Source organism: Montipora capricornis, chromosome 3 (assembly GCF_036669925.1).
Source record: "Montipora capricornis isolate CH-2021 chromosome 3, ASM3666992v2, whole genome shotgun sequence".
Lineage (NCBI taxonomy): Eukaryota > Metazoa > Cnidaria > Anthozoa > Scleractinia > Acroporidae > Montipora > Montipora capricornis.
The window spans coordinates 30,687,587-30,698,602 of record NC_090885.1 but is presented as its reverse complement, the minus strand read 5'-3'; the positions used below and the strand labels follow the sequence as shown (position 1 = coordinate 30,698,602).

Here is an 11,016-nt window from a genome sequence, read left to right as displayed (position 1 = left end):
CACGCCAGGTCAACGAAAAGGCCTTCTAAATTTCAGTTTTTGTCGACGTATTAATTACTCTCACCATTTTGTCTTTATCGGAGGAATCAACGCTAGCTACAGTTGTGTACCGGCCACTACATGTATTGTGATCTTGTCGCAGCATTGTTTAAAAAACGAGCCATATAACAATACACGCCATTGATATGCAAATAAGTGGCCAGGTATTTTGCAATTTAGCTTCTTTGCACAAAATTCTTTTCACAAAAAAAAAAACTAAAACAGGAGGAAGGGCGCTCGCTAGCGCGACTCGTACGTCTAACAAAAGACAACATCCAAGGAAAGGACGATACACATTATCCAATCACTTATTCCACTGTATAATTAGAAAAATATCAAACTTTTTACATCAAACTATTTACCGTAACTAAAATAATCTTAGGTCCCGTTTGAACTTGGTGCCCGTAACAGGGGCACTGGCACTAGTCTGGAATTTTTTTCTTCTTTCATGGTGCATGAGAAGATGTCGGGACCGACCTGGGGCGCCTCACTTGGCCTGAACAAGCCACTTCCCTCGGCTTTCCCCGATGAGGAGTGCGGTTTTCGACACCTCGTTTCAATGTTCATACCCAAGCAACGAGCACCGACACCAAGTCAGAACGTGGGACAATGCTGCAACAAACACATGCACTGATTTGTCGCACGTGAAAACTGAACACAATAGGCTACAACAGGAGCCCATAACTAGAAACGTACAACTTCATTGTATTTGTGGAACGGCGTTTTTACAGACCGAGTTATTTTTAGATTGGATTTCCCCGCGAAACCAGACCTTTCCAGCCAATCACATGTCTTGCATGAGAAATTAGTACCCATGGAATTGAGAATGGTCACACGTGCAAGCCTAGTGCCTAGTATATAGACCTACACCTAGTATAGGAGTTGTACCCTCCTGGTTATGGACTCCTGGGGCCCGTTTCTTGAAAGTCCCGAAACTTTACGGGTCATTTTCGGGTGTCGCAATTCCCTTTGTATCTCAAGAACGGAGAGGTTTTAAGGCGTCAAACTTCACAGTTATTTTTCTTTTTGTTACCATGAAAACACGTTAAAAGATCGCCTTTCCAAAACAAGCGGTTGGCAGTTTTAAGGAATGGCTTTTCGGGCCCGAAAAGTTCAGTTTCGGGACTTTCGAGAAACGGGCCCCTGGCTACAATGAAGGTCCAAACGTATAGGGGTTATGCAGCAGTATGAGCAATGCCTCGTCCCCATCTTATTTTTTTTAGAGAAGAAACCGGAATAATTATAAAACGGGTTCCTTTTCTACCATCTAGAATTGCGGACCACCAAATAAGCGTTAAGCTCCTCGTAGAGGCATTCTTGGAAGGCTCTAAGAACACGCATGTTCACTTACAGTCAGACGTGTGCGTAAGAAAAGAAATTCTATGGTTGTACTTATCGAAAATTACGAAGATGTGGAATTTGACGGATGCAAGTAAACGAGCTTTAAGAGTTTACACAAAATAACTCTCTTTAGCATACAGGGTTGTAGCGATCGTCGTGTAAATTACTTGGCAGCTAAAAATAAAACAAGGAACATGACGAGTACTAGTTGATACTACTACTGCTATCTCTTGCCCCCGCTACAAAAACGGTGAATCAGTTCAAAGACCTTTTCTTCACCTTCTCGAAAAGCTGTAAGTGTTAGCCAATACGCAGTCATCAAAACCTCGGAAAACAATGGTCATGTAGCAGCCCTCGTAACGTATAATGTGATTGGCTCGATACCAAAGCCAAAAACAAAACAACTAAAACAATGACTCGGGCCTAAAAGCAATAGAAGATGCTTACAATACTAGCAGGTTAGGAGAGCTGCTACGTTACTGAAAACAGCCCCTTTGCTTTAATTAAGCTGAGCCGTTGACCTATCATCTCGCTGAAAGCCCAGAGCCATTGCTCCTAACGAAACTGCCTCCTATAAGTAGCTATTAAAGTTCAAGAGAAACGAATCACAACCTTACGCTCTGATCGGAATAGGAGCTTAGTAAAGAACTGGAAATTAACGTGCACACTAAGTTCTTCACACTCACTGAGTAAGAGATTTTTCACGCCTACACAGTACTGAAAACAAACTGCATGAAATGCAATAATTTCTCTTCTTGCAAAACTAATTTGCGAGCATTATTTTAACTCATCAATACCCAAGAACAACTTGTGGATTCTAGCTTTGAAACGTCACAAGTACTCATGCATTTATTCCGGGCGGGCGTAGTTCAGAGAAATAGGAAATTTAGTGATACAAACTCTTTTGGGTGCAGGGATGGCGTAGTGATGAGAGCACTCGCCTGCCATCAATGTGGCCCGGGATCGGTTCCCAGATTCGGCGCCATATGTGGGGTGAGTTTGTTGGTTCTCTACTCTACACCGAGAAGTTTTTCACCGGGTACTCCGGTTTTCCCCTCTCCTCAAAAACCAGCATTTGATTTGATTTTCGTTAATTTGTAGATTTCAGTTTAGAGTGTCCCCGATTAATGCTCTGGCGCTAGAAGACTAGACACTTAAATAAAGCTCCTTTTCTTATATGTGTAATACTATAGCACTTCACTTTATAAGTGCGCGCACTGCAATGATGCTTCAAAATGGCAAAATCCCTGTGGGGACAACAGGATCTGGTACTACTGACTTACATCAACATTAGCTGCCCTGCATCTTCTAATTTAGCCACAAAAATCAAACAGTTTATCTGGTTTCTCGGTTAATTTAGCATGGTTCTGGTATCGTAAATGGTCCTCCGCTGTTCTGTGACAGTTCTCTTCCACTTGGCCATCTTTTGGTCAAAATTCCTAATGCTTCTTGAACGGAGTCTCTCTTGTTGCTGAAAAAAAAACAAAAAAATTATTAAGATCTCCAAAACAATGGAGCCAAAGGTTCTCGCCAAAGAGAGATTCGAGCAAAAAGAGAGCTTTCCAGGAAGCGAACGGATTTCGACGCAAGCTTGGAAAGCTAGACCGTACAATGATCTTTCTGACCTTTCTTCGCTTGAATCTCCTTTTCCTCACTAGCCAGAGTTCATTAGCTTTTAACAGTGCACAATTCGAGAGCAAATCAAAGCAAACATTTCAGAGTAATGTAAGGAAGAAGCTGTCCAAAGGATAGTCCCTACAAGGTTCAAATAATTTTACCATTCCATGTAAAATAGAAAAATAGTCTTCCATACCATTTCCAATCAACCAAAGCACTATTCAGGACTGTCAATTGTACAATGTTATGCAAATGCTCCACAAGTTGAGACGGTCTCTAATGACCCAAACAAAGCCCTTTTACAAGTCCCTGCCTGAAATTCTTTCCGGGCGTGAAATGAACCTTGAACCAATTCAAGCGATTTGCTTGCCTTTAGTTCATTATTAACTTCATTAATTCTTTTCAATCTTAATGACTGGAACCTTCTGAAATTTTCCATTATAAAAGAACACTGACACAGATGAAAGAAAATACAACAACAGTCCAAAAATTTTAAAAATGTAACATTAACATCACCATGATCATTGTTTTGTTTTTACAGTTAAAGGGGCTATGTCACATTATTTTAGGGTGTTTAGGGGAAATCCTTACAGTGACACGTAATAACGAGCTTAAAAATTGAAAATGGTTATGTGGAATTTCTTTACTGAAAAATTATCGTTACATCACAAACAAGATGATTCTGAGCAAAAACGATTTGCCATAAACTTGAAAAACATTGGGCGGACTTTTTTCAAGATTACCCAAATGCAATCCGTTTCAATCTTGTCCGTTCGTGTCCATCCCTGCTTCTCTTTGTATGTTAAGGGATTGAGACTAACGGTAGCCATCTAGCCACAGGCTAGTGAATTTCAGTTTTGGCTAGTAGATTTTGAGCTCTCACTAGCCATTGAGGCTGGTAAAAATTGAAAATTATTTCAGATGAATAAGGCTGAAGGAGAGAATAGAAACTACTACAAACATAAACTGTCAGTGGATTTCATGGTTTCTGAATTAACTGCCACAAAATGATAAGTAAAAAAAAAAACTAAACAGGAAACCTAAGCGGATAATTACAATTTCCCTGCGCCCTGTTGCAAACAATTTTTTCGAAAATAACTAACCACATGTGAAATCATGCGGAACTGGTTGTGTTTCATTTACCATAAACAACAAGGCCAAGAGGTCATGTACTAACAAGTTCCTGCTTTGCGCTTCATGCGCAGAATGGTGCTCTCACGTTAAACATTGAACCTGAAAAAGCCCAATTTATAATCAAAGGACAAGCCTTTCCACAGACTTCCTAACAAAAGTAATTTTACTTATGGTTTATTTTTAATTTACTTTATTCTGCATTTTCCATACTCCAGTGCAATAGTGTTTGTTGCAAAGTTTGGCAGCGGGTCGACAACAATTTGCCTCGAGGCCGCGAAAACATTGCCCTTGCGAAAAAACTACATATAAACTTGTATGGACAAACAGTTATCAATTAATCACAGTAGATGTACAGTCTGTCTCAGTTGTTCACTCTCTAGTTAATTAATGAAAGGCAAGTTTTCAGAATTTTACGAATTAAGAAAAAATAAGTGGGCAAACTCATACAACGAGATTGAACACATGAGAATTCATATTTAATAAAAGTGGGAGCTGTGTTTGCCAAAGTGGAAATTTTTTTCATGATAATTTTTAGACGTAACGAGAAATGTCTGAGCTTGACTACTCTGACTCATTACAAATGAGTGAAACTGCGCATGACAAGACTGGCTAGTGCAACTTTAGTTTGGCTAGTGAGATCAGACCTGCTACTAGCCATGAGGCCAGTAAGCTAAAAAGTTAGTCTGGAGCCCTGTATGTTGTTCAAAAGTTCTTAGTGATTATTGCGATCTTTCACTCTACATTTTGGGTGTCATGAAATTACATCATTTTGCGTGACATAACGCCCCTTAAAAGTGAAAAACTGTGAAAACCCTGAAATATTTCAGGAATGTTTAATTGTGTTGCAAGCAGAAAGCCAAACAGCCACCAAAGGGTAAACTGAAAACAACAATTAATTCTTACTAAGAGGTTTTGATTTTCAAATTCCAGACTGTAACTTCATGGTCTGTGCACAATCAACATTCGTGAAATACCCATGTACATGTAGTTCAGAGTTTTCAGGATTTTGACAGTGGGTTGAATGTTTGAAATTATCCATTACATATAATTTTGCTTGGGTACTTAAGAAAATCAATACTTCAAGATCTACCATTGTGATCACAAGACAATAAAAAATTAATGTCCGATTTTCCACTTTGCCAATGTTACCAAGAAAAACAAGAAACTATTGTTTACCTCATCTGCTGTGATGCTTAACTCTAATGGCTTCCGTTTTGAATCAATCACCAGAAATATTAGGTAGAAGCAGAGAATTGCAATGATCACTAGAATGAAGATAATTACAACCTACAAAAAAAATAAATTTTACTGGTATATTCAAAATTAACTCCCAAGGACTGTCTGAAAATTTTTGCCAAACCATCTAGGCAGAAAGGCATCTGTAAAAAAAACTCAAGATTTGCCCCACTGTTCAAAAGGTTTGGACTTTTGCTCTTCTACTTGTTCCTTCCTGCCCAAATCACCTGTTTGATTTGAGTAAACCCACTTCTAGGCTACAAGCCGTAATTTTGTAGGTTTTAAATACTCGGAATTTCAAAGAGAACCCCCACTCCTAAAAAAAGTAAACTAAGTTAATTTAACCCATTGACTCCTGGGGGTTCCCCATTGACGAATAAAATCGTCTGGCGTTAGACAGAGTAAAATAGTAAGTATGGCTGGTTTAGGCCAGTTTAGGGGTGAAATCCAGGATTTGCTCTGACGAAGCGCTAACGCTCGAAACATCAGCTTTTAGAATCTCTGTACAGTGGTCAATTTACATTATCAACTCCATTGATAAAACCAAATTTTTGTATACTACGTCCCCACCAACACAGCACTAGTTTCTTTAGAAACTACCCCCTTCATTCATTTAATGGGATATAGTTTTTCAGTGAGTGATTAACCCATTGACTCCTGGGGGTTCGCCATTGACAAGTAAAATCGTCTGGCGTTAGACAGAGTAAAATACTAAGTATGGCTGGTTTAGTCTATGATCAAATTTATTTTCCACTAAATTTTTCAAAGAAAGCATTACCGTAGTATCCAAAAAAATTAATCAAAGAACCTCTTATTAATGCAATGTACTGTACCCTTCACATTTAAATTTTGCAGGCTCGGATGCAAAGAGCTTTTGCATACATGAAATGACAATAGGGCAACCATACAAATTTATGTCATAATCATTCAAAATGGCTTTGGCCATTAAATTCAAACTGTAAATTTATTGCTTCTGAAATTTCTTTTTTTTTCACCTGATACAAATGCTTTCTTTGAGAGAACTTCGGACAAATTTGATGGAAAGCAAAAAATACATTTCTAGCAGTTTCAAGTTATCCTTTTGTACATGTAGGTGTGAAAGTTCCTTTTTTGAAGATATGAGAAGCTGGAACTCTTGCTTTGACAAGTGAAAATTCAAAGGCTTCTTAGTCTCCTTAGACAAGAAAAATTAAAATTAAAATCAATGTTATCTATACAGGGTTAATAGGGAAATTAATTATTGAGCAACAATGATGCTAACAAAAACAAAAATGCTCTGAAATGATAACAACATTATCATTGGCCTGATGAGCAAAAGCAATGGCCCTGCATGCCCCAAACATCCTTTTCACATGTTGTAACATTTCTTCGCTATTCTCTTCCTGACAACATGGTGACCACATTGAAGGAAATGTAGAGAACATAAAAAGCCTTCAGTTTCCAGCCCAATCATCCTCACTGTACCGTTCATGTCAATAATGTTCTTACCTGGAAATTAATCACTCACTGAAAAACTATCCCATTAAGCCATTCACCCCTAAATGGCCATACTTAGTATTTTACTCTGTCTAACACCAGACGATTTTATTTGTCAATGTCAATGGGTTAAACACTCTTTTCATTCCAAGTGACTTGGAATAATCACAAAAATAATGAATTTTAAAAACAATGCTTTCATAGTCAACATTATAATTATTGGTACCTAAGCTTCTTATAGTACATAAAATTTGAGGGATGTTAAAGATCTCTCTGTTCCCTTGGCGAGGCAAGATTTCAAAGATGGTTGGTACCTTAGGCAACATACATAGATGTACATGTAAAGATTATTTAAAAACTCCAAAAGAACGACTGTAAATGGTAAGGACCCAGAAATTTCCTTCTTTTTTTGAATAATGCAAAACATAATAATAATAATAATAATAATAATAATAATAATAATAATAATAATAATTATTATTATTATTATTATTATTATTATTATTATTATTATTATTATTATTATTATTATTACTAATCTTTAGAGTAGCAGGATTTGGTTACAACAATTTATAAATTTGCCTTATCATAAGTAATTCATACAAATTTAGTTGTTGACAGGGTTACCACAAATATAAATGCATTTGCATTATCTTACAAGACATGCACAATTTACGTAACACAAGACACATGCATGAAAGACACACACACCTTTATGAGAGTTGTATTCCTGTTCTCATACATGCATTGACATCTTAAGCAGAACTGTTCTTCCCTTTGCACAATATGTTCACAGGTGCTGAAGAAAGATAAATAGTAGACACGAGGTAAAAAAGATTAGGATTGAATCTATTTTCAGCCACAGCTTTAAAAATTCCTTGACTTTTCATAGACTCTACCCTTTCCACAGGGTTCGTGCTGGATTTTGTGTATAAAATTCCAGGAGCATTCAAGACGTTTTCAAGAACAAGAAATTAAATTTTCAATGAATGTTTGTAAAAAGATTTCTCTTCCATTCATTGTGTTTCAGTGTTTTCTTTGCTGAAAAAGCCTAGCTTGATATTTTTTCCCACTTCCTGCGAGTTGAGTGGACGCACAGGCATTTTTTATTTTGCATTTAATCTTTCCCCAACAGTTAAATTTGGGCTCAATTTTAGAACTGTCTCTTTAACTTAGTATGATGCAAAGAGGTTTCAAGCAGTTTCCCACCAAATCCTTCTTTTCAAGGGCTTTTCAAGTGCCATGGAAGTCCAAAATAAAATTCCAGGGCTTTTCAAGGACTTCAAGGAGTAGCACGAACCCTGTTTCCAGGCTCTTTAGGCCTCTCATCCAATGTTACAAACCACTGCTGAAAGACTAGTTTTGAGAAACTAGTGGCTTGACAACCAGAAAAAAGCACAACTCAAAAATGGGCAGGATTTGAAACTATGACCTGCATAACATCCATCGGATGCTCTACCCACTGAGCCACAATTGTTCATAAGTTCCATGTGGGGTGTTAAAGAACCCACAAACTATTCAAGAAGAGTAGGGGATGGAGTCCCCAGTGTTGTGGCTGTCCTGTTCTCTCCAGCAGAAGTGGCCGACTTGGCAGTGATGTCTCTAAAAAGGATTGTGGTATATGACGCCACCTAAGCAGAAACAGCCATAAGTCAAAAAGGGAATTTGCCGAGTGCTGGAATATGTAGCGGTAGAGGTGGATGTACAAGAACTCCTAGGCCTAGGAAGTTTTAGAGGAAAACCTGTAATCTCTGGACGGCTTTTTAAAACAGAATGACAATATCTCAGTCACCACTTGGCGACAAGCTTTGGAATTCGGGTCACCGGCACTCAATTCTTAGGTGCATTGGTGACCAGCTTATAATATAAACTTTTCAGGTCAGCTCAAGGCCCAAGAGGCTAGGCTAGAGAGACATACATACAATAAATTATCACTGAATAACCATACTCTCTTATATGTTTTCTATTCAATAATGAACAGAGTTGGAAAATTAATCAGCTTACCAATCCTTGGGCTCGACAGTCCGAACAAACACGTTTGGGATCTTGGCCGTTTTATTACTTTCCTTGGGACAAACACATTTACATCGCACATCATCATACTGAGCCTACCAGATCAGAAAAATACAACGACAGTAATGAAACTGATAATAAACTTCTATTGAACATAACTTTTCCGAGACTTTTAATTTTCTTATCATAAAAAGTCGCCAGTTTTTTCAGTCAAAGAGCGACAATTTTTTGAAAATGACGCGTCCTTTCTTCTAAAATCCTATGACAAGCACATGACCACAAAAACACTCTCTCAGAAATATGAAATCAGAAGTTTCTATGAAATTGCGAGTTTTCGAAGAAGTGTACATGGACATTGGCATCCATAAACATGGAAATCAAACCTGGTCCACAAATCTGGTTGCAACAGAAACCAAAGCCCGATTCTCTTGCGTTCAAATTGACCGGAGCAAAATTAGTAAGCTATAGTTGGCACAACAGAAACGTTCTTTTGACAATTTGTTCCGCAACAGGCGACAAAAATATCCATCTTACCTCAGTAAGGGTCACTAGCAAAGCCAGTGAGGAAAAAACAACGATACAACAGAAGTTCAACGAGAGCATTACTCTTGAATATTCTTGTTTCCCAGATAGGTCAGACAGTGCACAAGACTTCCGCCATCTTGAAAGACATTAATTTACCCAATGCCTGACGGGATATTTGCCGAATAATAATGAACCTAGTACCAGGCTCTCTAGGCTTTTAAGGACGGTGCCTACTACATGTAATTCAAAGGTATTTTTGCGCGGTTTACAAGTGTTATTGAATCCAAAAAGATAATTAATCAACAATATTTGTAAAAAGCTTTAAAATACAAAGCAATGTATGGCGTTCTTTTCCAAATTGAAGCTTAATTATTTCTGAAAAATGCATGGTTACCCCCAGTTTTCTTTTTGGATACCAAGAGCACTTGCTAAGTTCTGCTTTCTCCGCATAGTTTTGAACCGCGCAAAATATCCCTGTATTAATAAGCACCGCCGATAGGATATCCGTGTATCTTGAGATGCGCAGAACGTATGCGCATATGCGCAATAACAATAGTAGGCACCGACCTTAAGTGAAGAAAATATTGCTAAGATGCGGATCATTCGCAAACTGTGTTGACTTTGGAAGATGAGGAGAAACCCAAAAGCAAAATACGCAAGGAAAATCGATTTCCAGCCTGCTGTGAGTCCACGTCCCTTTCTCCACACCTCCTTTGGGACGAGAAAGTCAACCCGGACTTCGACGCTGAAGACAGCTAGAAATCGAGTCGTACAAGAAAGAAGAGAAAAATATTGTTTGTTGTTATATACAACTTCTACGACTGGGAACGAAGCTAGGAAAAACAGCAAACTTCCCAGAGAACCTACTTGTCATATACACTTCGCCCATTGGGCCAATCTTTCTGTACTTATTTCTAACAAAAGGGCAGTTTAGTTTCAAGAGTCCATCACCCATTGATAGACCATGGATGAAGATTCTTGATAGTTATATGGGCGTAAAATTTTAAAGAACCGAAATTCGAAAAAAAAAGAGCAATGTCAGTGATACAAAAATATCTAGACATGAGCATGCAAGGCCTTTGATAGGGTTTGGCATTACGGTTTGATACGTAAACCGGCTGGTATTTTTTACAGGTCACAGGCCACAGGTCACAGGTCATTGTTTTACCAATACAGAAAGTAATGTAAACATTCATAAAAGCTAACCTAAGGCGTAATTAGGCCTAACAAAAGCTTTTAGGCTTAAGGTTAGCTTTTATGAATATTGAGGATACTTTCTGTATTGGTAAAACAATGACCTGTGACCTGTGGCCTGTGACCTGTAAAAAATACCAGCCGAACAGAAACTCCTTCCGATTGGTATCAGTGATTCTCTTTTAAGTTGGTTTGAAGCTACCTCTCTGGTCGGAAACATCGCGTAGTTATAGAAGGTCAATCCTCTAGCTGGAGTGACATCAATGCCGGTGTTCCGTGCTTGGACCCCTATCTTTCCTAATGTTCCGGGGCAGTGAAATCTGATTGTCTTCAGTCTTTATGCTGACGACACTTCCTCTTTGATATTATTGATAATCCACTAACTTTTTCCATTAATAAACAACGATCTTCTTAAAGTTGAAGAATGGGCTAACAAGTGGC

At 38.2% G+C, this 11,016-nt stretch overlaps 1 protein-coding gene across 1 annotated transcript; it reads right to left on the bottom strand.

Moving 5' to 3' along the window:
- Positions 1–338: 338 nt before the first annotated feature.
- Positions 339–9,549, bottom strand: LOC138042865 (putative protein 2). The gene is made up of 5 exons (XM_068888908.1): positions 9,391–9,549; positions 8,848–8,951; positions 7,555–7,642; positions 5,308–5,418; positions 339–2,851 (listed from the first exon to the last, which is right to left on the bottom strand). The coding sequence occupies exons 1-5, from the start codon at positions 9,457–9,459 to the stop codon at positions 2,732–2,734; spliced, it is 492 nt and encodes a 163-aa protein (XP_068745009.1). The 5' UTR covers positions 9,460–9,549; the 3' UTR covers positions 339–2,731.
- Between the last annotated feature and the right edge of the window lie 1,467 nt (positions 9,550–11,016).